Below are 28,000 nucleotides of genomic sequence, written 5' to 3'. Positions count from 1 at the left end.
TTTTTTTTTAATATGTCTCCTGGGATCTACTCATTTAAAGTTGTTAATTAGCGTTCTATTTGGTCAGTGCTGTTTTAATTTGAAAAACCTAATCGGAAACAGACGCTGACATTGACTGTTTTGAAATCTGTCCTACACTTCCTAAGTTTTGGAAAGGTTTGTAGAAGCAGTGATTTGGAAAATGGAGTGTTGCTGGATGTGCACCGCGTCTCCAAAGCTTGGACGTTGACCAAAAGTTTTAATCTATTTATTGGGTATTCTTCTAAGTCACCTAAAAATATGGATTTTTCCGATTGTATTTCAACAGCAGAACCGACGCAATCACTGGCTAGCGGCTTTCCCGAGTGAGAGACAAAACAAATGCTTCAGGTACATTTGATGGCGGAAAAGGTGACAATATGGTCTATTTTAGTCAACCTCCAAGTGTCGTGTTTTTATCCGACAACTCCATCGTCAAGCTGGTGTCCCAACGCCATACTGAGTGAGACGCCAGGCGTTCCTCGCCCTGGCCGTCTATGTAACGGAACATGTCAGGATACGTGCTGGTGCTCCACAGCACCAACAAATTTGTCGAACAACTATGGAGTGAGTAGCCAGTCAGCGAATATATGATTGTGTCTTAAGAACAACATTGATTTAAGTAATGTATTTACTTTTATTATTATTTTTTTTTGTGTGACCATGTGGCAGAGCATTTCCAGCTTCTTTGAAAACAAAAACATTGGAGGAAACTCAACAGGATTCCAGCTGCACACACACTGTATGTATACACATGTTTACTAAATGTACTGTACAATGTATCGACTTAGGTCATAACAAACTCAACAGAATAGATAGCAGCAGATGCACGGCACTGCTGTCTCGATATTTTGCCCCATCACCATACTGCAGAGCTGCCAACCTATAAAAATTAACTTCCAGAATAATTTGTCTGAATTTCCATATTTTCAAAATTTTGTCAAGAACATTTCCATGCGACAGTCATAATCATCATCATTAATAAATTATTGCTTCATTACTTGTCATTTTATGTTTCTATGACATCAACGTTGTCGTGGTGGACACAATTTCAGCCTAAATCAAAGTAACAGTATACAAGATTTTGATGTTCCATCATCAAAAGTGTCTTTGTCTATTGATTAATTCACCTTTGCCAATGTTTTCAACCCTGGTAACAAAAGTCTGTTAAAGCAGATTAATCAGATGTCAAAAATCAAAACTCAGCCTCTATTTATCAAACAAACAAATAACATTGCTCATAGACTGAATTTAATAGTTTATGTATGGACAATAGTTTTGGTTTCTATTTTGTGCAATGTAGTTCTTGTACATGTACAAGAAGTGCATGTAAGAAGAACAACTGTTATTAGGTCTTCTCTTACATGCTATTTATATTACATATTTATATTTCCTGTATCCACAATTGCTGCTGAAACGATGCAGATTTCCCCATTGTGGGACTAATAAAGGTTATCTTATATGACAAATATTTATGAATAATAATAATAATAATATACTTTTAACCTGCCCACGTGTGTGCAGTGACGTACTAATTCATTTCCGGTTCAGACGTGGCGTCCTGTGTGGATGTGTATTATTTTATAGTTATATCTCTAAACGTATAAGTTGGCCTGTTATTTTGTTGTTCAAAGTTTGTTTCTTTCCCCGAAAACCTGGTTCCAGCCAGACTTATGTGACAAGTGTATTGTTTCATCAAATCACTTATTTCAATGTTTTGTGACAGCTTGTAATAATAGCTTAGCAGTTAGCATGGCATTGGCATGGCAACATTGGGAATATTTGGAAATTCACTCCAAGCCCGGTTGCTACACTCTAGAATATTCAGAAACTCAAGAGTGTTGGTCGAGTGTGCCATTCAGCGGCCGGAGCGCACTGCAGATGCTCTGACTGAGACATTTTAGTCCATGTAAAAGGGGACATAAAGTATATTGGAAAGTTGGCTTTTTGTTTGTATGCAAACAGTTGGGGCTCTGGAGAGTTTTGTAATCTGCCCATTTCTGAAAGTGTCTGTGAGTGAGCTATTCTTCACTTTTGTCCCACTTTTATGTAAAGTAGGGCTAATTTACATAACAACCATCGCTTCATCGATTGTCTCTGGTCATGACATGATCAACTAGGCTGGGCAGAGATCCAAACCCACTTTAAAGCAATGGTCAGTGTCTAGCCGGCAGCCACCAAACTTTGGTAACCTACTTGCATGCGCCCTGGACGCCCTTTCAAATGGGCTAATTCCAGCAAGACACAAGTATAGTGAATAAACTTTACTGTGATTATTGACTTTTGGGATATTTTGACAAAATACAGACATATTAACAAATGCAGCTCTATGGGGGGCACAAGCCAGTGCAAATTGTAGGCCGGTCCCAAGCCCGGATAAATGCAGAGGGTTGCGTCAGGAAGGGCATCCGGCTTAAAATTTTGCCAAACAAATATGAGCGTTCTTCCAAAGAATTCCATACCGGATCAGTAGTGGCCCGGGTTAACAACGTCTGCCACCAGCGCCGTCAACCTGCAGGGCGCCGGTGGAAATTCAGCTACTGTGGGTCGAAGTCGAAGAAGAAGGAGAGGCGGAAAGCGGGTTCTTCGGCAGAAAGAGAAGAGGAAAGCACAGAGCCTAGAACTGAATGTGGGGACTTTGAATGTTCGGACTATGACAGGAAAATCTCGGGAGTCGGTTGACATGATGATTAGGAGAAAAGTTGATATATTGTGTGTCTCGGAGACCAGGTGGAAAGGCAGTAAGGCTAGAAGTTTAGTGGCAGGGTTTAAATTATTTTACCATGGTGTAGATGGGAAGAGAAATTGAGTTGGGGTTATTTTAAAGGAAAAGTTGGCTAAGAATGTCTTGGAGGTGAAAAGATTATCAGATTGAGTGATGAAGCTGAAACTTGAAATTGATGGTGTTATGTATAATGTGATTAGTGGCTATGCCCCACAGGTAGGATGTGACCAAGAGGTGAAAGAGAAATTCTGGAAGGAGCTAGACAAAGTAGTTCTGAGCATCCCAGACAGAGAGAGAGTCGTGATTGGTGCAGATTGTAATGGACATGTTGGTGCAGGAATTAGGAGTGATGAAGAAGTGATGGGTAAGTACGGCATCCAGGAAAGGAACTTGGAGGGACAGATGATGGTAGACCTTGCAAAAACGATGCAAATGGCTGTAGTGAACACAGAAGAGGCAGGAACATAGGGTGACTTACAAGAGCGGAGGTAGAAGCACGCAGGTGGATTACATGTTGTGCAGACGTTGTAATCTGATGTAGGTTACCTACTGTAAGGTAGTGGTAGGGGAGAGTGTGGCTAGACAGCATAGGATGGTGGTGTGTATGATGACTCTGGTGGTGGGGAGGAAGATTAGGAAGACAAAGGCAGAGCAGAGAACCATGTGTTGGAAGCTGAGACAGGACGAGTGTTGTGCGGCTTTTCGTGAAGAGGTGAGACAGGATCTCGGTGGACAGGAGGAGCTTCCAGAAGACTGGACCACTGCAGCCAAGGTGATCAGAGAGGCAGGCAGGAGAGTACTTGGTGTATCTTCTGGCAGGAAAGGAGTGAAGGAGACTTGGTGGTGGAACCTCACAGTACAGGAAATCATACAAGGAAAAAGGTTAGCTAAGAAGAAGTGGGACACTGAGAGGACCGAGGAGAGGCGAAAGGAATACATTGAGCTGTGACATTGGGCAAAGACCAAACAAGAGGCATATGATGACATGAATGCCAGGTTGGACACTAAAGAAGGAGAAAATGATCTATACAGGTTGGCCAGACAGAGGAATAGAGATGGGAAGGATGTGCAGCAGGTTCGGGTCACTTCGAGGAGTTGATGAATGAGGAAAATGAGAGTAGAAGAGGCAAGTGTGGTGGACCAGGAAGTGGCAATGATTAGTAAGGATGAAGTTAGAAAGGCAAAGGGAGAGGATGAAAAATTGAAAGGGAGTTGGTCCTGATGACATTCCTGTGGAGGTATGGAAGCATCTAGGAGAGGTGGCTGTGGAGTTTTTGACCAGCTTGTTCAATAGAATTCTAGCGCATGAGAAGATGCCTGAGGAATGGAGGAAAAGTGTGCTGGTGCCCATTTTTAAGAACAAGGGTGATGTGCAGAGCTGTGGGAACTATAGAGAAATAAAGTTGATGAGCCACACAATGAAGTTATGGGAAAGAGTCGTGGAGGCTAGACTCAGGACAGAAGTGACTATTTGCGAGCAACAGTATGGTTTCATGCCGAGAAAGAGCACCACAGATGCATTATTTGCCTTGAGGATGTTGATGGAAAAGTACAGAGAAGGTCAGAAGGAGCTATATTGTGTCTAGAGAAAGCCTATGACAGAGTACCCAGAGAGGAACTGTGGTACTGCATGCGGAAGTCTGGAGTGGCAGAGAAGTATGTTAGAATAATACAGGACATGTACGAGGTCAGCAGAACAGTGGTGAGGTGTGCTGTAGGTGTGACAGACAAATTTAAGGTGGAGATGGGACTGCATCAGGGAACAGCCCTGAGCCCCTTCCTGTTTGCAGTGGTGATGGATAGGCTGACAGATGAGGTTAGACTGGAATCCCCGTGGACCATGATGTTTGCAGATTACATTGTGATCTGCAATGAAAGCAGGGAGCAGGTGGAGGAACAGTTAGAAAGATGGAGGCATGCACTGGAAAGCAGAGGAATGAAGATTAGCCGAAGTAAGACAGAATATATGTGCATGAATGAGAGGGATGGTGGGGGAAGAGTAAGGCTATCGGGCGAAGAGATAGCAAGGGTGTAGGACTTTAAATACTTGGGGTCAACCGTCCAGAGCAATAGTGAGTGTGGTCAGGAAGTGAAGAAACGGGTCCAAGCAGGTTGGAACGGTTGGAGGAAGGTGTCAGGTGTGTTATGTGACAGAAGAGTCTCTGCTAGGATGACGGGCAAAGTTTATAAAACAGTGGTTAGGCCAGCCGTGATGTACGGATTAGAGACAGTGGCACTGAAGAGACAAGAGTAAGCAGAGCTGGAGGTGGCGGAAAATTAAAATGTTGAGGTTCGCTCTCGGAGTGACCAGGTTGGATAAAATTAGAAATGAGCTCATCAGAGGGACAGCCAAGCTTCAATGTTTTGGAGACAAAGTTAGAGAGAGCAGACTTTGATGGTTTGGACACATCCAGAGGAGAAATAGTTAGTATATTGGTAGAAGGATGATGAGGATGGAGCTGCCAGGGAAGAGAGCTAGAGGAAAACCAAAGAGAAGGTTGATTGATGTCGTGAGGGAAGACATGAGGGCAGTTGGTGTTCGAGAGGAGGATGCAGGAGATAGGCTGACATGGAAAAGGATGACGCGCTGTGGCGACCCCTAAAGGGACAAGCCGAAAGCAAAAGAGAAGATCTTACAGACATATTAACACAACTGGCAACTGTTTAAATTGTGGAAAAAAGAGCATATTATTCATCCCAGTGTTAAAAATGTTTTTATTGCACTCTGTGACATAATAGATACGATGAATTTCCATCATCCATATTCAGCTGAAGGGCCTGTTTCTTCATCTGCTTCTGCTGACCCATGGGCGCACTCCTTCTACACCTCATTTAGCCGCATGAAAGCCATTTTACAACTCCGGGATCGCAGAAGCTCACTCACCAGATACAATCCTGGCCACATGTTGCCTCAGGTAACAAATAATTTCTAAATCAAGAACAATTAGTCCGTTACTGTCAATTTCCAAAAGAAAATAATAATATGTATAGTTCTGTGTTATGGATGTTTGTGCAGCTTCAGAGTTTAACACCTCCAGCCGCCTTTAAGATCAAATTTCACAAGTGTGCACAGGTATATCTGCTACACGTATAAAGTTGTACCAATCTGCTCCGGAAAGTGACCATCAGCTCATGTGACCAACACCCACAGGTGGTGGCTGAATCAGACCCTCCACAGTTGACATTCTTCCTGCTGATTCACAACCTGAGCCCTGTGGGTGGCACCAACCTCTCTCAGGTGGCCATCCGGGATTCGATATTTGGAATAGTACCCCTAAAAACTGAAGGCAAGGTTGTTGAGAGAGGATACCAAATGTTTGCCATTGATTTTGTATCTGGTATGCTTGACTTTTGGTTCAAAACTATAAATAAATAACCCATTTTGGATATTTTATGTATTTAGTCATATTGAAGCACATTATTTAAACTTTTCAGCAGGATCTCAAATGATTCTCAATTATACTGCTCAAATAATGAGTCATAAGAGGGGAGTTATGGACCTTCCAGCTTTTCTCACCTTCTCCAACCTATCACAGGTAATTTCTCCTGTGCCATTTCTATTGTCTTATGGGGTGGATGAATCTCCTTTTCCACAGATAATAATGGAATGACACCAATAGCACTTTCTCTCATTTATCCCACAGAACGATGTCAGCATGTTTGGTCCAGTGACAGCTAATCTGACACTGCGTGTTAATTCCACAGACAGGGTAAATTGCATTCCTGCATGGTAAAGAAATACAGTAACTACATGTATCATAAAGTACAGTATATGCTATATTATAAACTTGCATGCACTGTTATTTTGTTTTGTTTTAGATTCATCCGAGCCATGGTGTGCACTTTGCTGGATTTGTTGGTGGATTTTTTGTTGCTTTGCTGCTGCTGTTGCTGGGCTTTCTGGCCATAAACATGATTGGTCCCAGACCCACACGGAACCTTCTTCAGAAAAGCGTGATTATATACAGTGCTAGTAAAATGGATAGAGACCATCCAATGTGCTTCAATGCACCGTTAAATTTCTATGAGTTCGCCGCATTTTATCATTTTAAACAGTAATAAGGACTTTAACATTGAATTCACCTTTTTATATCCAAATTTTAGCCTACTCATTGGACTTCTGCAAAGTCAGGAATTGGGAGATTAATCAAATTGATAACTATGCACTTGGCACGATGCATGTTTAGCACTTCTGCCTCACAGTTCTGAGACCTAAGGTTCAAATCCCGGTACCGCCTGTGTGGAGTTTGCATATTCTCCCCGTGTCTGCGTGGATTTTCTCCGGGTACTCCGGTTTCTTCCCACATCCCAAAAACATGCATGGTAGGTTAATTGAAGACTCTAAATTGCACGTAGGTGTGAATGTGAGTGTGAATGGTTGTTTGTTTTTATGTGCCCTGCGATTGGCTGGCGACCGTGCCTCTTGGCGAAATTATATTTCCACATTAAAGGTCCCCTTCCATCAGAATAAACTGAAAACTACTGTTTCATGCATAACATAGTTCAAAATGAGTCTGTAACAAGTTTGACATCTCTGTGGTTTGTAGATTGAATGCAAAAGTCAGTAAATGGCATAAGGCTTGCAAAATGGGTGAATATGAAATCGCTAACATTGTGATGTAGTTTGGTCAATTAATATTAAAGTACCCGCCCACTTCGGTACCCACCTGCTCAACTCAGCTGAACGGCAAAACGTCATTTCTGGCAAGCGAGTCATAAAAATACAGTCTATTAAGTATACATATGTTGTCTCTTACAACAATACTTAACTATGGTATATATTTATAATGTATGATGTAACAGTGGTAGAAATAGCATAGCTTGCATTCATTGTCGCCAGTGACGATCGTCGCGGCAGGTTCAATTCCAATGAATAGGAGTGGATGATGAGCATAACCTCAAAATATCCCCCTCTCTTTTTCATGCACATCATCTTTCAGATCATGTTCCTAATTAGTCGGCCAACAATCCAATGCTTGTTGAATTGTGCTTCACAATGATCGTAACGGGGGACGGGCGTTCCGCTTGTTGCCTCAGCCGCTCGTCACTGGCCACGAGGGTCGGAGGGCGGAGGGGCAGGAGTAAAGAGTAGAAATCGGAAGATGGGAAAAAAAAAAAAAAACAAGGGAACCAGACTGCCAACGCGCACCAGCGACCGAGGACCGAGGTGGGACGAGCACATCAATGTGGCAAGTGTGTATAATTAATCCCATGATCAAACACCTGCGAGGAACGCGAGCATGAACATTGAATCGAAGGATACAACGTCGCTATAAATGCTTGTCGGCCTCAAGATTCTACGCTAACAGAAGCCGTAATCTGGAAAAATCAGAGCCAAGCTATTTTACATATTTAAATTGTGGAAGATGAGTGATCCAATCAGAGCAAAGTATATGTCGCATAATAATGAGAAATCCGACTATCTCAAATGCCAGGATGAAAAGAAACCAGAATAGTGTGAAAAAGGACATTTTGAGGATTTCCAACCAAAATGAGCATGTAAACCTGATAAAAGAACATCAAAGATTATAAAAAAATAAATGTAAAAAAAAAAAAAAAGAGGATGGAAGTGGACCTTTAAACAATTAATTAGGTTAAAGCACAACACTAAATTAACTATTACAGCAGCATAAAACATGAGTTTAGGAATTACCAACGCTGTGAATTTAGGGCAGCTGTGGCATAATCCTTACATTGGGTGGTGCTTTATTACAATTTTTGAAATCGTGTCGATGTAAAATTTTATCTGCAATTTAAATAAAGATTTGTAAGATTCTGTACATGAGTTTTTATAGTATTTTTGTACCTCAGAAAACCAGAAGCGATCCTGACACAGAGTATGCAGACTGCAACATGACTGAGACTGTTAAAGACGAGGCAACTTTCGAAGACAAGATTGTTGACATCATGGTGCTGGAGGAACCGCAGAACATGAACCAGGCACTGGAGAAGTAAGGGAATAAGTCATTCATGTGTGTTCAAATTCAAAAACAATTTTCTGATAAGAAACGATGGAGTGAATTACAATCCCAATTCCAATGAAGTTGGGACGTTGTGTTAAACATAAAAACAATACAATGATTTACAAATTACGTTCAACCTATATTTAATTGAATACACTACTAAGACAAGATCATTAATGTTCAAACTGGTAAACTTGATTGTTTTTAGCAAATAATCAATAACTTAGAATTTTATGGCTGCAACATGTTCCAAAAAAGCTGGGACAGGGTCATGTTTACCACTGTGTTACATAACCTTTTCTTTTAACAACATTCAATAAACGTTTGGGAACTGAGGACACTAATTGTTGAAGCTTTGTAGGTGGAATTCTTTCCCATTCTTGCTCGATGTACAGCTTCAGCTGTTCAACAGTCTGGGGTCTCCATTGTAGTATTTTACGCTTCATAATGCGCCACACATTTTCAATGGGAGACAGGTCTGGACTTCAGGCAGGCCAGTCTAGTACCTGCACTCTTTTACTACGAAACCACGCTGTTGTAACACGTGCAGAATGTGGTTTAGCATTGTCTTGCTGAAATAAGCAGGTGCGTCCATGAAAAAGTCCCCTTGGATGGCAGCATATGTTTCTCCAAAACCTGTATGTACCTTTCAGCATTAATGGTGCCTTACCCATGCCATTGGCACTAACACAGCCCCATACCATTACAGATGCTGGCTTTTAAATTTTGCGTCCATAACAGTCCGGATGTTTTTTTTTTCCTCTTTGGCCCGGAGGACACGACGTCCACATTTTCCAAAAACAATTTGGAATGTGGACTCGTTGGACCACAGAACACCATTCCACTTTGCATCAGTCCATCTTAGATGAGCTCGGGCCCAGAGAAGCCGGCGGCGTTGCTGGGTGTTGTTGATAACTGGCTTTTGCTTTGCATAGTAGAGTTTCAAGTTGCACTTACGGATGTAGCCCCGAACTGTTTTTACTGACAATGGTTTTCTGAAGTGGTGATATCCTTTACACACCAATGTCTGTTTTTGATGCAGTGCCGCCTGAGGGATCGAAGGTTACGGGCATTCAATGTTGGTTTTCGGCCTTGCCGCTTACATACAGTGATTTCTCCAGGTTCTCTGAACCTTTTGATGATGATATGGACCGTAGATGATGAAATCTCTAAATTCCTTGCAATTGTACGCTGAGGAACATTGTCCTTAAACTGTTTGACTATTTTCTCACGCACTTGTTCACAAAGAGGTGAACCTCGCCCCATCTTTGCTTGTGAATGACTGAGCAATTCAGGGAAGCTCCTTTTCTACCCAATCATGGCACCCATTTGTTCCCAATTAGCCTGTTCACCTGTGGGATGTTCCAAACAGGTGTTTGATGATCATTCCTCAACTTTCTCAGTCTTTTTTGCCACCTGTCCCAGCTTTTTTGGAACATGTTACAGCCATAGAATTCTAAGTTAATGATTATTTGCTAAAAACAATCAAGTTTATCAGTTTGAACATTAAATATCTTGTGTTTGTAGTGTATTCAATGAAATATAGGTTGAACATGATTTGCAAATCATTGTATTCTGTTTTTATTTATGTTACGTTACATAATAGCCTTGAAATGTCCACACTGCTACACGCCACCAACAACTTGGAGGCCACTCGGATTCAGATCTACAAGGATGTTCTCTCTGTGCTGCTGGGAGGCCTGCGGTCCTGCGGTCAGGTCAGTGTCCAGGTGCAGCAGAGACTTCTCAGTGTGCTCCATGGGCAGCTGCTGGGTATGGAGGGTCGGCTGAAGGAGGAGCGAGGCGTCCGCATGGCTACGCTTGCAGGCAAATGTAACCTGGAGACCAGGGAGGAAATGGAAGCAGAACATCGTAGGGAAGCTGCACAGAAGGCCCACGCTGAGCTGCTATGTCAACATGCAGATCAACGGGTAATTATGATAGATGCTGTAGTCTGATCAACAGGTAGTTATGATAGATGCTGTAGTCTGTAGATACTGTAGGTAGTTTCCTAACTGTCAGGGCGGGCATCCCTTTGATAGAACTGATCCATGGATTCAATTTGGTACCTCCCAAGATTTGCTCCTCATTTAGCTCTTGTACAAGAGGAATATACAGGAGAGTTAATTATGCCATCAGTGCTGGTTCACAGAAAAACTTGCATGGCTAAAGTATCTTATTCTTGTTCATCTATGGTTTATTGATGCAACAATACCCCAAAAGTGTTTAGATTGCAATTAGAAACCGGCACAGTCAACAGTGAATGCATTATTTTAGCTGATGGACTTCTACTGCATGTGGCCAGTACAGTCATTATATTATTGACTTATGCTAGGAGCTCCTCCAGTGTATTGTTCTGCTAGAGAAGCTGCACAAGCTGAGCCAGGCTCACCTGCAGCGCATCCTGTTGGTCCGCCACGAAGAAGCCTCGGCAAAGGTCCAGAGGCAGATCATCGAGTGGCGTCGTGTGGAGCTTCATAAGATCTTCTGCGAGGAGCTGGAGGAGGCCACAAAGATGGGAGAGTTGGAAAAGAGTGCAGCCAATAGTCTTCAACACAGTTATTTTTGGTGTCAGGTGAGCAACCAGTATAGTTGTGGTTACTATAATGGTATGGCCATCAATAATTATCTGAAGTTGAGCTCAAAATGATTCACATCCTATCCAAATTTTCTGTTACAGTCAACTTTTATTTGGTGAATGGGTATGTATTAGCTGGAAATTACATAAAATGTCTTCTTAGTAATTCCATAATCCTGGAAAATGCACACAAAAAATGGTGACTATCATTTATTGCATTTGTAACATTTGTCATGAAAGCTTTCAGTTATTAAAAACCTCTGTTTGTTTTCATCTTCTCAACTGTGTGTGTTTGTGGGCATATAAGTCAGTACATTATCCATCTGTATCCAGGATCTGCTGGAGGAGACTCTGGATGTGATCCTTGCCAACTGGCGTTATGTGCTTGCTGAACGCCATGCACAGAGGAAGTTCCTGTTGCACAGCCTGCACAGCCTCAACAGTATAATTTCTGACACCTTCTCCAGCACCTCCAGCAATTTAGACAGCATGTTCATACACATCAGAAGGTTGGGCTATTACCATCTGTTATTGTTACTGTTATCTCATAGTTGTATTGTGAATTGTGAATGTGCCCATGTTTGCAGAAGCTAATGAATAGTATTGAATATGTTCCACCAGAGGGAGCAACGTGTCTGCTGAACAGCTGACTCAGCTCCAGGAGAAAACTCAGAAGGATCTGGTGATGGTGAGGCAGAGACTGGATGACTCTTTGAGCCAAGAGAGGAGAGCAATGCGCTGTGGACTTCTCAAGATGAGGAGGGAGCTCATCTCTGACATGGTTTGTTTTATGTATCTCCTGTATTACTACGCTTAACTCTCTTCACACACACCTGCACACTGTATTCTAAGGTGATCGAAGACAAGAGCTATTAAAAAAAATACAATGATGAAAAGGGTCAGCTTTAACTGATACTGTCAAAGAGTGAGAGTAATAATTTAATTACTACCCTTTCCATTCTATGACTCTCTTACACCATGTCATGTATTCCTTATTTTACCTTATTTCTTCCCTATTTATTTAACTTATACCGAATTTCCTCAATACAACTATAATGTGGCCCAATAGTGGATATATATGATTGTATGCACGCATGTATGCACGCACTCTCGATAAAACTACGGATGGTAATCTGGTGTTTCTTTCAGAAATCAATCATAATAAAGGAGTCTATTTTTTGGTTGTTTTTTTGTGAATGTTAATACTTAAATGCTGTTGGCTGCTTGAACATTCAAACCTTATCAACCCTGAAAATGCCGATTCGCTTTCAAAATCAATTGCAATTCATTAAAATAATTTAGAATGAAAAACGCAACGCCCTAATAAGCCTGTTGGAGAGCAAACCCTGTAGGTGAAATCTGAGGGTAGACTTGACAAGAGTTGCTCAATTTTAGAGAGCGCTGCCTCTGTTAGTGTGGCAACAGAATAGCGAATATTATTACTGAAAACTTCTTATAACCTCTTTTACCATGGAGTGCTTAACTAATTCACTGCCAGTCTTCCCAGTTAACATGGATATTTAACTTCTAAAGCCGTCAATGGCAGTGAATGTTAACTAAGAATTATTTTGTGCCCCAAGATGCACAACAGATTTTGCATCGTTTCAGCAGAAATAAAATAAAAAAGCATGCAATGAGGATACAGAAATTGTACCCATTGTATGTGCTCAAGAATATTAACATAACAGTCACCTGTACACAGTTAAGAGGGAAGAGCTTCACGCTGTGATTTTCTTAAAAAAAGGCCATAAATATTGGGATTGAATTTCAAGAAGACAGAGAACACATTAGTGCAAAAAGAAGAACATTGCACAAAAAAATTACGAAAATAAAATATTGACAGTACATAAGCTATCCAATGTTTCACTTGTTTGCTTAAGTTATTTTTGGTTTGGGTTTATATAATGTGGCAATTCAGTATACGGTAATGCTGGACTGCGGTTGCTTCCTTTCTCGTTATGCTATACCATTGCGATTTTGATGTCCTCAATTCTTCAGCTTAGGGTCCACGTGCAGAGGCAGAAGCACCTGTCTGGCCTGTCTAAGAATCAGGACGGGAACATAGAAGTTGCCCATCATCTGCACTGTTGGCAGGACCTACTGACAACTCATAGCTTGGAGCTTGCTGAACTCATCAATAACTTAGACGAGGAGGCAGCAGCTGACATTCGGAAGGTGCACTAGCACTGCACACACACTTGACCCAATAAAATAGGGTACATACAATAAATATATTGTGGATTCCCCTGTCTGTTGTCTAGGTGACCATGCGTGTAATCCAGAGCTCCATGGCAGATGTCAAAGCCATTCAGCACTCTGCATTGCAGTCCCTGCTCACAATCCTGCCACCAATCTTGCAGGAATCACTGCGGCAGGGAGAACCAGAAGCAGGCCAAGGAGGCGGCACACTCCTGCAGGGTCAAGAGATGCTTCACCAGGAAGGCAAAGCAGCCTTGCACACCCTCAGCACCACCAGGGAGAGCCTGAACAGAGCCATGGAGAGGGAGCTGCAAGAGCAGAGTGAGCTCAGGACTCACTGCAGAGCTTTCTTCAGGTTAGTGTAATAATAGTGCGATATGATACCAGTTAGGCTGCATTTACCTTGCAGTTCCAAGTGCCTAATTCCGATTTAATGCCTACATCCAATCTTTTGACTGTCCATTTCCTTTTCAGGTAGGGTTGCATTTCGGGAATGTTGGGAAATGATTATTTCCATAGGAATTTATGATGAGGAATTGTGGAAATATTCTAAATTAGAAACGTTCCACAAGAATTAATGATAATTAACTGAGAATTGTGGGTAATTTAATAGAAAGGTGTTGTATTTACATGTAAATATATGTGTGTGTGTGTGTGTATATATATATATATATATATATATATATATATATATATATATATATATATATATATATATGTGTGTGTGTATATATATGTATATATATATATATATATATATATATATATATATAATCAAACATCCATGGAAAATACATCTCTCCTTGCCCACATGTGAAGATATTACATTACCTTAATTGCGAAAAAAATTTCACTTGCATGGTGTATCTGAAACATGCTCCTACCTTTAAATTTTGGCTCGGAGCGTAACGCAAAATAATCGACCAAGTGACGGCTCGTAACTAAAAAATCCCATAAATTGTGGCACTAAATCCAGGTACCACTGTTCTTGCATGAAATGTGGTTGTAATAGTCAGGATCAGAGCAGCCAAATGTTCCGGAACGTCCAGATTTTGTGACAAAAATCACTGAATGTTGACTCGTTACTGTTACTTACGGCCGTAACATTGATTGTTCCGTATATCGGGGGGTCCAGCGTCTGACATTACCGGTGCTTCCACATTAAACAGCTGCATGCTATTTTCAATGTATCAGCAATGTTATTTGTTGTTTTGCAAAATAGAGTGCTGAGGTTTAATTTTGACATTTGAGATTAAATCTTCTTTGGATAGATTTGCTTTTTTTTTTTGTTACAAGGGTTGAAAACAGAATTGGCAAAAGTGAATTAATCCATAAACACAGATATTTTTTATGATAGAACGTCAAAATACAATATACTGGTACTTCAGGCTGTAACTGCGTCCACCATTACAAGGTTGATGTAATTAAAAACAAAATGATAAATATTGAAGCCATAATTTATTAACAATTATGATTATGACTGTCGCATGCAAATGTTCCTGACAAAATATGGAAATTCAAACAAATTTGGACAAATTGTTCTGGAAGTGAATTTTTATAGGTTGGCAGCTCTGCAGTATGGTGATGGGGCAGAATATCGATACAGCAGTGCAGTGCATCTGCTGCTATCTAGTCTGTTGAGTGTGTTAGGACCTAGGTCCATATATTGTACAGTACATTTAGTAAACATTTGTATACATACAGTGTGTGTGCAGCTGAAATCCTGTTGAGTTTCCTCCAATGTGCTTGGTTTCAAAGAAGCTGGAAATGCTCTGCCACATGTTCAAAAAAAATAAAATAATAATACATACGTTACACATTACTTAAATCAATGTTGTTCTTAAGACACAATCAAATATTCGCTGACTGGCTAGTCACTCCATACTTGTTCGACAAATTTGCTGGCGGTGTGGAGCACCAGCACGTATCCTGAAAGGCTCCGTTACATTGAAGGTCAAGGCGAGCAACGCCTGGCATCTCACTCAGTATGCTGTTGGATGGCAGGATTATGCCAAAAATATAGTTCTCTATTAAGAGCTAACCTTCAATATACTAAATTCCTGATTTATTACCATCAATTCCTGTTAATTCCCATAAATTATAGTTAGTTTCCATTTGTAAATTTCCCGCTTGGGAAATTCCCTGAATTGTGCAACCCTAATTTCAAGTGACAAATATCCGATGAAAATGTTTTCACACTGACTGATCGCATGAAACGACCCACATGAGGAGAGACCCAAATTGCATGTAACTCCACTCCAGAGGCATCAACATCAGGCAGTGACAAAGCAGAAATAAAGAGTTATGACTAAATAATGCAAATATTAAAATTGACATGCTGTTTGGTCGGCCTGGGCTGACTCTGACCCCTTAAATAAGGGGAACCTTGCCATTAGTCTACTGGCTGTGTTCTGCAATTATTTTTTTATAGCATTGTGTTCATTGGTGATATTTGGGCAGATGCAGGTGTGTTTACATCAACGATTGGTATATCGCGATGATGTCAAGCTCTAATTGACATCTGAGGCCTGATTCTGATTTCTATTATGCTGTCATGTCATATATCCCAATTGTGGCATTTGAGAGCAAAACATTGGATTTGTGTCACTTGAACCATGCAGTGTAAATCCGGCCCTAGTCACACTTAGCTTGATCGTCCTTGCATGTTTTCTTCTCAGATGTTTGTGCTCATCCCAGCTGACTCTCTCTGACGATGAGCGCCTTGGAATGAAACTTGAGTTCCAGAAGTGTCTCTCCGTGATGGACAGATGCCTCATGCTTCCCCATGCAGTGTCCAGAACCAAAGTACACACCTGCATCACAATTTGGAGAAAGGACAGTGAGCAACAAATGGTGAACACATCATAAACACCATAACCTAAATTCTCTGTAATTTGCCGCTCAAACCCAGTGGGTTACATAGTGATTTTTAAAAATGTATGTATTCTTTGCCCCAATTCCCCCCCACTGTGATCAGTCTCCCTTATGAGGCTGCTGGACTAAAGTGCACACTGAGTGGTTTCATTTCTCATTACACCAGGGCCCAGTATTTCAATAAATTTAATCTGGATAAAATTGCTCTGGATTGGATTTAATCTCCAAACTGAATATTTCAAACCAGGACATGCGATCCTGATCCTAGTAAAATTCGGATATATTGTAGATTTGGTAATCCAATCCTACCCAGTTCTTTGGTATTTCAAAATTCCAAGGTAGAGATTAGGATAGTTTTGATGCTAAAGATCAGGATTGTCCTAATGCAGGTGGATGCAGGGACATAATAGTTTTGGATTTTTCATGATAGATGCTTAGTATTTCGTTTTGACATTTGTTATTAAAATTTGTTAGTTTTACTTAGTCCTTAAAGCGGGTTTATTAGTTTTTGTTTTTATTAAAATGCTTTCTTTTAGTTTTGTCTTTATTAGTTTTAGTATTCATTTTAATATTAATTACGTGTCTTTGTCAGGTGTTAGATAAAAAAAAAAAAAAAAAGGCTGAAATAAGTATTGTGAAATAAATATTTAACAAAAGATATCCATCCATCCATTATCTGTACCGCTTATCCTCACAATATAGATAAAAAATAATTGAATTTAAAACTAGCCAAACTAGCCATCCACACATCAAATACAGCTACTGTATTTGGCGTATTTGCCCTCTATTTCGTATTTTACGATATTTGGCTGCAGCCAATACAAAGCCACTGACACTGGATGTATGACTTTGAACAACCGAAACATTTCTTCATTAGCCCTTTAGTAGACCCTTTAATCCAAGATACATTGAATTGCTTTTGCAGCAAACTCACAAGTGCATTATGTGTGAAATAAGTGAGTAAGAACATAATTTCGTGCTAAAAGCAATTTGGACAAAGTGGGATGAATCCTGTTAGTCTGTTTATTCAAAGACCTCAAATCTGGATTCTGAAATCCTGATCTTGTGGTGTCTGTAATACATTGTTGCTATCTGAGAATCCTTTAAGAAATCAGGACAAAGGCTACAAGATAAATTTGATCTCGGATAGCAACAAAAGGTATTCCCAAATCTGGATCGTTCTGATCCGTATTTTATTTTTATTTTTTTTAATTCTGGGCCCAGAACAGCAGGCCTGGTTTCATTTGTAAAATGCATAGTTCACATTTGGCTCTTATATTGTAGATGAATCCACATTTCAAGGGAAAAGCCTTTCAGAAAACACAAGACACAGCTGACCTAGTTCACTTCCAGAAGAAGCTCCAGGACCAGATACAACTGTTTGAAAAGGAGATGGTGAGGGAGATGGATAATGCTGTTATAAACAAGGTAACGGAGACACGTGAAGAACAATTTGCAATTTATTGGTTATGTGATGCCTTTATTTTATTTTTTTAATTAAACTTTATTATACTCCTTGGTGTCCATGAAAGGGAAATTCAACTCACACTCCATAGGTACTTTGTGTTTCACACCACACATGATCACAGATCACACAATTGCAGGCATGCAAGGAAAGTGATGCGCAAAGAGTGCCCCACAATGAGTTAGGGTAGGGGGATGGTGCCTGCCTCAGCAAGCAGATGAGGGCAACTCCAACAACTTGTTTTTGCAATATAAAAAATTTCAATAGTGGGACTCAAACCCTTATCCTCGGACTCAAAAGCCCAAGTCCTTACAGACTGAGCTACTGGTCCTGTATGAACACTGGCTGAAGCATAGACACTGTTGAAACCCCACTATATGGACAGAATTAGGACATGACTTACAGTAAACCTGCAGGACAGTACAGACTTAAGTCTACATTTTTGAAAAGGCTTTCTAAAAGATTTCAGAAAGTGACAGTGAGTATGTAACACTTTTTTAAAGAATTTGGGAGGTCAGCCCTGTTCACAATCTGTGTTACTGTTCTAAATTGTGTAGGCTAGTCAGGTTCTTTCAAACCAAAGTTATCTACAAACCCTAATTCGAAAGAAATTGGGATGGTGTGTAAAATGTAAATAAAAACAGAATACAATGATTTGCAAATCCTTTTCAACATACATTCAATGGAATATACTACAAAGGCAATATATGTAATGTTCAAACTGGTGAACATTATTATTTTTTAATAAAATAATTTTTTCAAAAATTCCCTCATTTTGAATTTCATGCCTGCAAGACGTCCCAAAATAACTGAGACGGGCAAACTAGACTGGGAAAGTTGATTGCTCGAAAAACAGTTGTTTGGAAAATTCCAAATGTGAATAGGTTAATTCGAAATAGTTGAGTGTCATGATTGGGTATAAAAGGAGCATCCCTGAAAGGCTTAGTCGTTCAAAAGTAAGGCTGGGCCGAGGTTCAGTTGAAGAACAATGTTTCTTAATGTACAATTGCAAGGATTTCATCATCTTCGGTCCAAACTATCATCAAAAGATTGAGAATCTGGAGAAATCTCTCCACGTAAACAGCAAGGCCTAAAACCAACATTGATTGCCTGTGACCTTCGCAAGCAGGATTAAAAATAGGCACCATTGTGTAAATGATATTGCCATATGGGCTCACAAACACAACCACTGTCAGTTAAAATAGCCCAAATTCATCTGAGATGAACTGATGCAAAGTGGAAAGATGTGCTGTGGTCTGGGTCAGTCCACATTTAAAATTGGTTTGGGAAATCATGGACGTTGTGACCTCCTGGGCAAAGAGGCAAAGGACCATCTGGATTGTTATGAGCGTAAAGTTCAAAAGTCAGCTTCTGTGATGGTATGGGTGTGTGTTAGTGCCCATAGTATGGGGAACCTGCACATCTCTGAAGGCACCATTAATGCCGAAAGGTACATACAGGTTTTGAAGCAACATATGCTGCCATCCAAGCAATGTCTTTTTCAGGGATGTCCCTGCTTATTTCAGCAAGACAATCCCAAGCCACATTCTGCATGTGTTCCAACAGCATGGCTTCGTAGTAAAAGACTGTCAGTACTAGACTGGCCTGCCAGCAGTCCATAACTATTATTAGCATTATGAAGTGCAAAATACAACAACGGAGACCCTGGAGTGCTGAGTAATTAGTGTCCTCAGTTCCCAAATGCTTCTTAAGTGTTGTTAAAAGAAAAGATAATCTAACATGGTGGTAAACACACCCCTTTCCCAGCTCGTTTGAAGTGTGTTGCAGGCATCAAATTCAAAATTTGTGAATATTTGGAGAAAAAATAAATAAAATAAAAGCAAAGTTAATCAGTTTGAACATTACATATCTTGTCTTTGTATCCAATTGAATATGGGTTGAAAAGGATTTACAAATCATTGTATTTTGTTTTCAATTTATGTCTTGCACAACGTCCCAATTTAATTGGAATTGGAGTTTGTCAATCAAGACGAAACAAGGATTGAATATTAATAAGTATGAAAATATGTTTGTTAATGTCGTGTATGATTGGTCTGTAACTCCATGAGATTTGTGGTTTAAGTGGCTTATGAGGTAATTTGGGGTGAAGTTTCCTGAAATGTACCATCCAGGTAGAGGAGGAGATGAGGGAGGAGAGAGAGGATTATTTGCGCACTCAGGCCAACAGTCTGGCAATGCAGATGGCTGCTGTTCACTACCGAAAGGCTGAGAAGAGGTCCAAAGTCTTGGAGACGTCCAGAGCACTACTCACCCTGCACAGCCTGCTAATTCATCACCTTCGAGAGACAAATTGTCTGGCAAGACAAGAAATGGCCAAAAGTATACAGAGGCATTGCCTGGTAAGAAGGATTTGATGTCAAGTTTAATTGTGGGTTTGTATTGCTTAGGGCAGAGGGCTGCCCCTAAAGTGTTAACTGAAATATTAGAAAAAACTCTCAGTATGATGCAGTGTACTTCTACACCACTGAAAACTAGGACTACCACAAAAAACATTATGGTGATTGAATATCTCTCACAGTCACAGTGTTTAACCATTCCCTTTCTTCACAGCATGTTAGCACTGTCATGACTGATTACGTAGATCCGGGGTATTAAACTAAAATTTTAAAAGGTCCAGATTGAGAACATTTCTTGAAGCAAAGGTCCGGAATATCTAGTGTCTATTTATTGTGATATACTGTATATTTAAGTAGCCTGTCGAGTTGTCTACCTCTGCCTGTTCAAATCCAAAAACCTTTGGCATTATTGTCAAGTAACACAGAACTAAACAAATACGTATGACTGCTGACATGTACAGTTGTGGTCATAAGTTTACACAACCTGGAAGAATTTGTGAAATATAGTTTTTAAAATATAATTGATGACCGCAAAATGACCCTCATCGGGTGCAGTGTGAGCTGAGCGGTGGCCGAAGGCGGGGACCTTGGTGATCCGATGCCCGGCTACAGACGCTGGCTGTGGAATGTCACCTCTATGGCAGGGAAGGAGCCCGAGCTGGTGTGTGAGGTTGAGAAGTTCCGACTAGATATAGTCAGACTCTCCTCCACACACGCCTTGGGCTCTGATACCCGTCCTCTCGAGAGGGGTTGGACTCTTTTCCACTCTGGAGTTGCCCACGCTGAGAGGCGCCGAGAAGGTGTGGGTAAACTTATTGCCCCCCGGCTCGGCGCCTGTACGTTGGGGTTCACCCCGGTGGATGAGAGGGTAGCCTCCCTCCGCCTTTGGGTGGGGGGACGGGTCCTGACTGTTGTTTGTGCCTATGCACCAAACATCAGTTCAGAGTACCCACTGTTTTTGGAGTCCTTAGAGGGGGTGCTGTAGAGCGCTCCCGCTGGGGACTCCATCGTTCTGCTGGAGGACTTCTATGCTCACGTGGGCAATGACAGTGAGACCTGGAAGGGCGTGATTGGGAGGAACGCCCCCCCCGATCAGAACCCGAGCGGTGTTCTGTTATTGGACTTCTGTGCTCATCACAGATTGTCCATAACGAACACCATGTTCAAGCATAAGGGTGTCCGCACCTGCACTTGGCACCAGGACACCCTTGGTTGCCGTTCGATGATCGACTTTGTGGTCGTGTCGTCGGACTTGCGGTCGCATGTCTTGGACACTCGGGTGAAGAGAGGAGCGGAGCTGTCAACTGATCATCACCTGGTGGTGAGTTGGCTCCGATGGTGGGGGAAGATGCCAGTCCGACGTGGCAGGCCCCAACGTATTGTGAGGGTCTGCTGGGAACGTCTGGCAGAATCCCCTGTCAGAAGGAGTTTCAACTCCCACCTCCGGCAGAACTTCACCCACGTCCTGGGGGAGGCGGAGGACATTGAGTCCGAGTGGACCACATTCCGCGCCTCTATTGCCGAGGCGGCCGACCGGAGCTGTGGCCGTAAGGTAGTCTGTGCCTGTCGTGGGGGCAATCCCCAAACCCGTTGGTGGACACCAGCGGTGAGGGATGCCGTCAAGCTGAAGAAGGAGTCCTATCGGGCATTTTTGGCTTGTGGGACTCCTGAGGCAACTGATGGGTACCGACTGTACAAGCGGAATGCGGCTTTTGTGGTCGCTGAGGCAAAAACCCGGGTGTGGGAGGAGTTCGGTGAGGCCATGGAGAACGACTTCCGGGCGGCTTCGAGGAAATTCTGGTCCACCATCCGGCGTCTCAGGAGGGGGAAGCAGTGCACCATCAACAGTGTGTACAGTGGGGATGGGGCGCTGCTGACCTCGACTCGGGACGTTGTGAATCGCTGGGGAGAATACGTTGAAGACCTTCTCAATTCCACTGACACGCCTTCCCTTGAGGAAGCAGAGTCTGGGTTCTCTGAGGCGGGCTCTCCTATCTATGGGGTTGAGGTCACCGAGTTGGTTAAAAAGCTCTTCGGTGGCAAGGCCCCGGGGGTGGATGAGATTCGCCCGGAGTTCCTAAAGGCTCTGGATGTTGTGGGGCTGTCCTGGTTGACACGCCTCGTTTCCGAACCACCTGATACGGGCTGTTCGGTCCCTATACGACCGGAGTCAGAGTTTGGTCCGCTTTGCCGGCAGTAAGTCTGAGTCGTTTCCGGTGAGAGTTGGACTCCGCCAATCCTGCCCTTTGTCACCGATTCTGTTCATAACATTTATGGACAGAATTTCTAGGCAATTCAAACCGTTCATCATGTTCAGGGGCACTTCAAAATAGTATTTTCAATTTTCCCCATTATAAATGGCACGGCACAAAGTGATTATTTTTCTTTTTTTTTTTATTTGTTTTTTTTAACGCGGGACACCAATCCCTGGCAGTGCCTTATGAGATACAAGCAGTCACTTGACCAATTTTGAGAGTTATGAGTGCGCTTCAGACCCCCACCGCGGGATAGCATCAGCACACTTCACAACATTCAGCCACCATCAATTCACATTGGTTTCCTTGCAGTGGAAGGAGAATATCAGTTGGTGGGAGTAATGCACTATTAAGCTGGTTTGCCAACTAAATCCCACAGAGTAAGAACAAGGACAAACAATACATTAGGTACAGTTGTATTTTGTGTTCCGTGTTTGCCAGTTACTGTATGTACGATTTTTTTCTTACGAAAAGTAGAATTTTCGGTGGTATTGGTTGGGGCTGCGACAAATTAATTTAATTTTCCATTATTTTCCATGGGGAAAGATGCTTTAATATACGAGTGTTTTGAAATATGAGCATGGTCACAGAACTTATTAAACTCATATCTCAAGGCACCACTGTATATGTTTACAGCCATATCTGCATACAGTTTGCAACATTTTGCTTCTTAGTACTGTGTGTATGTCTTATCTAATATTCACCAGAAATAAATAATATACTCTAAATAAAATGCTGATAATACGTGCATGATATCTACAGTTATAATAGACAGTGTGACTTTAAAGTGCTTTTTCTTTACCAGTTACAAAACTACCAAACAGTCATTTTCTTGTTTTTCGAGAAATTGTCAATGCAATTAGTCTGCATTTGCTAAAAAGATAACTTACCGGTAATTGACTCTTTAAAACATGAACATTCTGCAAAGTACTGGAGAGATTACATTTTCTTTTCCAACAATGTCTTTGCTGTTTTATGATACCTTTTATGAGATTTCAATTTGTAATATTTGAATTATAAATGAACATTATACTTTCAAATACAATTTTAATACAAATGTTATAGCTAATGTTCCAGCAAGGACGGTTTATTCGTCAGATATTAAATGTCCGTTCTGCTTTGTTATAGTCCATAGTTTCTAGATTGAACTTGTGCACTTTCGATCTTATTTTCATTTGTGTTATTGCTTTTTGCTTGTTTTCCTGCAGGGCCTTGAGGAAGCACAACATTACCTCCTGGAGGAGAATGGAGAACTGGACCAGCTAGAAACAGTTCATCGGTCAACTAAAACTCACACAGAGGATGCTGATGAGGCGGAGCTGTTCAGGCTACAACAGGAGAGCCGAATGTCTTCTATCCTCCATGAGGCTCTCAATAAGTGTGATCAAGTAATCACAGTATTGGGTGTGAGGTGGGTCTGCAGTGACTCGAGGACACTTAAGGCTTTTTTTATCTTTACATATTAAAATTGATGTGTCAGGTCACAGGAGATGACCATTAGCAGTCAGACTATGGAAGATCTACGAGAACAAATGGGGCTCAAGAGACTTTATTCAACCAGCGACCAGGTTCAATCAGACCATTTTCATACAAACTCAATGGCAGTTCTTCTGTGTGTTTGTCTTTTTAACTGATAGCTTGTTCTCTGGTTATTTCTCTATTTCAGGACCTGCTTTTTGCATCAGAACTGATGAAACAGTGTCGGATGTCTGTTGAGCTTCTCCTTGAGCTTCTGCGTCTACTGGTTCCCACGATGCCCGAGGGTGAACTTCTTACCATCACTGATGCCCTCTGTCCCAAACAGCATCTTGACTCCTTGTCCACAGAGCAGGAACATTTTGGGTAAGCCTCAGGTCAATAATCATAATCTGTCATTTCAGTCTCACTAATGTGAAAATGGTTTACACATTCATCTTCAATATTACTTTTAAATGTATATCTAAAAATGGTAAAACTATTGTTGAAAAAGTAGCGGTACATCCACGTACAGTGCATTTTAACTACTTTCTCTGATTTATGTCTGCCTCAGAATCAGAAAGTCTTCTTATCTATCTGTGCCTCTCTTTGGTAAACTAAATATCCATCAATTTTCTGAAATGCTTATCCTCACAAGAGTCGCGGGTGTGCTGGCGCCTATCTCAGCTAACTTCGGGTGGGAGGCGGGGAACACCCTGAACTTGTCGCCAGCCAATCGCAGTGCACATATAGACAAACAACCATTCGCACTCACATTCACATCTTACGGACCATTTACAGTTTTAAGTTAGAGCGTCAGCCTCACAGTTCTGTGGACCCGGGTTCAATCCCCGGCCCCGCCTGTGTGGAGTTTGCATGTTCTCCCCATGCCTGCGTGGGTTTTCTCTGGGCACTCCAGTTTCCTCCCACATCCCAAAAACATGCATTAATTGGAGACTCTAAATTGCCCGTAGGCATGACTGTGCGTGCGAATGGTTGTTTGTTTCTATGTGCACTGCGATTGGCTGGCAACCAGTTCAGGGTGTATCCCGCCTCGTGCCCGATGACAGCTGGGATAGGCTCCAGCACGCCCGCGACCCTAGTGAGGAGAAGCGGCTCAGAAAATGGATGGATGAATTTAACCTACAATGCATGTTTTTGGAATGTGGAAGGAAACCGGACTACTCGGAGAAAACCCATGCAGGCGTGGGGAAAAAATGCAAACTCCACACAGGCGAGGCCGGACTTGAACGCGGGTCCTCAGAACTGTGAGGCAAATGTGCTAACCAGTCAACCCCTGTGAAACGGTACACTAAACAGTAAAATAAAATAGTAGTTTAAGAAAGCCTTTTTTTCATTAATTAAAAACAAATAGAACTGGGATAAACTGTGCCTGTTGGCTGAAATGGGAAAATAGATGCTGTGTGACCAGGGTGATTTTCCCAGAACCAATTTGAAGAGATGAACCAAAAGACCCAGAGAAATTGTTTTAGTCGTCATTCGGTTAAATCTGGCCCCGGCTGAGTTGGGATTAAATTACTGCTGACTAATGTCTGATGGATGAGGTCTTTTGGTTCTGAGAAGTAAAAGCACTGGAGAGATGAAAAAAGGCAGCCTTTTTCTTTACTTTCCCCCTTGTACTTTCCCTCTTGTACTTTTCACAGTTTATCAATTACTTTTTATTCATTTATTTGAACCTTTATTCAACTACAGTAGGTAAGGCTATTAACAACAGATTCTCATTTACAATGCTGACCTGGCTGGAGACAGGAGAGTAACAAAGCAAATATATACAACAAACTGTACAATGTGATACCGTATAGTTACATAATATGATCTATACTTGCATATTTACATAACAGTACCTTGCATTACATCATTGCACATGGTGAATAAAAAAGGTTCCTAACAGGCTAAAAACAGGCAGCGATCATACTGTATCCTTGACTAACTTTTTAAACGACGATATTGGAACGAATGAGGTACCTATTTTTTTTTTTTTTGGAAAGACTAATCTGACATTGCATTAAGGTAAAGGTGTCTAACAATTGTTTTTTTACATTTTCACATGCAAAGAAAGAATTAAAAAGAAAGTTTGCAATCCCCCCCCCCCCAAAAAAAAAAAACAACAACCCTTTTTCGTGAGAACAGTCATTGTGACTATAGTACATGATCAATATGATCTGTGAAAAACATCTGCCGCATCTTGTGCCTCTAATTTTATAAACAAGAAACCACTGTGCCTGACCAATAAGTGACGGAAGGCATGACTTACTAGGTGTCAATCATTTGTCGGGCGCAGTCAACATGGGCATGGACGGCCTTTGGGGGGGGGGGGGGGGGGGGGGAACTTTCAAATTGGAAAAAAAACTTATAATGTAATACTAACACTCCATTTCAAATAAGGTGTTTTTATGGTTTAACAAGGTAACAGGTCATGAATGAAAACTGATTGGCAGTGTCAATCAAAAGTTCAACATTATCTTAGTAAAGATAGTGCTTTTGAAATGTTTTTTATTAAATGGTCTAAGTGTGCTTAATCTGGGCAGTGTGAGTATATGCAGTAGCTGGCTTTTTTTTTTTTTTTTTTATAAATGCATATATTTTATCAAAGCTATCCTATTTAGAATGTCAGCTTCATCCAGTTACAGCGCATTACTGACATTAATGACCCTCTGACCAGGCCTAATCTGCATCTTCCTGTCAGACTGAAGGAGGACCTTGTCTACAGAAGTATGCTGAACATGCCAAGTGTGGAAAGAGAGAGGTGAGTGAGCAGCTGCCAGATTAAGACGTCTCACATCAAGGCCAGTTAGCAGCTTGGCGGTCATGAGCGCCACATACATGACACTTTTAATGAGGTGAAATATGCATGTCATCAGAGACTCGTATGTATGAGGTAAGCACATGAATATGACAGCCTTTAGAACAGCAGCTCCTTTGTTCTCTAGATCTCAGAGACTCCAGGAAAAGAGGCAAAGCCTGATGGAAAGACTTCTTCCCAGTTCCCGTTTGCCACTTGCGGTGAAAGGGAAGGAGGACAGCTTTATGAAGGAAAATCTGCCTGAGTATAATTCATCCATCAGTGAAAACACGCAGCAACACGGTGAGACTCCCAATCAAAGCAACATGGAGCAAGGAAATGAAACGCTGCGCAGCTCAGCAGAAGAAGACATGATTCCAACCTCGGCCAATGTGGAAGTGATCTGCCAGGCCACGGGTGAAAGGCTGTTTGTCTTTCGGGAGCCACCTCATTCCCACATTAGTATCTGCTCTTCCAAGAAAAAAAGGAAAAGGAACTTCCTCAATTTGAAGAAGGGCTGTGTGGCTCCAACACCTCAAACTTGATATTTGATCATAGTAATAAACAGTCTTGGCAAGAGGTTTTGGCACTAAAATAAATTAGTTTCACTACCTTTACTGCTTTAGCATTTTCTGTTTCTTCTGCTAAAATCTCCTGCATCCCCAGTTGAACATGCCATGCAATTCCACCCCTGAAATAAAATTATTAATACAGTATGTACTGTATAATATATTCAGCATTTGGTTCAGTTTGGTTTTTTTGTTTTCCGAAATTTCTTTTTTTTTTTTCTTTTAAATTAGGCCATTATATAAGCAAGGAGACAATGTTTTACACAAATAAAGTTGGCATGGCTATATTTTATTCAAATAAAATTGGCATGACATTTAGAAAAACATTACTGCATTATAGAACCAATGTCAGTCACTAGCAATGTGAAATGTGAAGTAACACATTTAGTGAAACAAGATTTGAGTCACTTTTGACATTGTTCCCTTGTATCTATTGTACTATTGCAGTCTTATATGTAGCTCTATAATTTGTATTTTTTTTTAAAGGCAGCTGACTTGACCAGTTTTCATCCAGTGTCTTTTTTTCATTGTTGAAAGCAGTGTGATAAATAACAGATGGGTGACACATCCTCAAACATTGTACCTATCTGTTCCAACTCCTTACAAATGGATATCTAGGGGAAAGAACAAATTACAAACAGCCCTGTGACAGGCAGATGCCAAATGCTCCAGTACAACAACATTTGCAGACTTTGCATTTGAGGTTTTGTGGTTTGGGTGTGACACCTACACAAGGTGC

The 28,000-nt window shown here is 41.3% G+C and overlaps 1 protein-coding gene across 10 annotated transcripts; it reads left to right on the top strand.

Moving 5' to 3' along the window:
* The first annotated feature begins 140 nt into the window (after positions 1–140).
* Positions 141–27,756, top strand: LOC133408862 (limbin-like). Of its 10 annotated transcripts, none has more exons than XM_061688173.1 (24): positions 241–344; positions 413–585; positions 691–760; positions 5,483–5,658; positions 5,760–5,816; positions 5,895–6,081; positions 6,179–6,279; positions 6,388–6,453; positions 6,563–6,697; positions 8,555–8,694; positions 10,313–10,637; positions 11,042–11,281; positions 11,618–11,793; positions 11,906–12,065; positions 13,283–13,459; positions 13,546–13,838; positions 16,162–16,336; positions 17,642–17,785; positions 19,955–20,182; positions 23,643–23,845; positions 23,915–24,002; positions 24,101–24,276; positions 26,573–26,656; positions 26,841–27,756. In XM_061688173.1, the coding sequence occupies exons 4-24, from the start codon at positions 5,488–5,490 to the stop codon at positions 27,235–27,237; spliced, it is 3,723 nt and encodes a 1,240-aa protein (XP_061544157.1). In that variant the 5' UTR covers positions 241–344; positions 413–585; positions 691–760; positions 5,483–5,487; the 3' UTR covers positions 27,238–27,756. The 10 variants fall into 10 exon arrangements, with proteins under 10 accessions (XP_061544153.1, XP_061544149.1, XP_061544151.1 ...); XM_061688174.1 differs by having other exon boundaries at positions 241–369; positions 459–585; XM_061688169.1 differs by having other exon boundaries at positions 141–585; positions 5,513–5,658.
* Positions 27,757–28,000: the final 244 nt, after the last annotated feature.

Source organism: Phycodurus eques, chromosome 10 (genome assembly GCF_024500275.1).
Source record: "Phycodurus eques isolate BA_2022a chromosome 10, UOR_Pequ_1.1, whole genome shotgun sequence".
Classification (NCBI taxonomy): Eukaryota; Metazoa; Chordata; class Actinopteri; order Syngnathiformes; family Syngnathidae; genus Phycodurus; species Phycodurus eques.
This window is presented reverse-complemented; position numbering and strand designations above follow the sequence as displayed.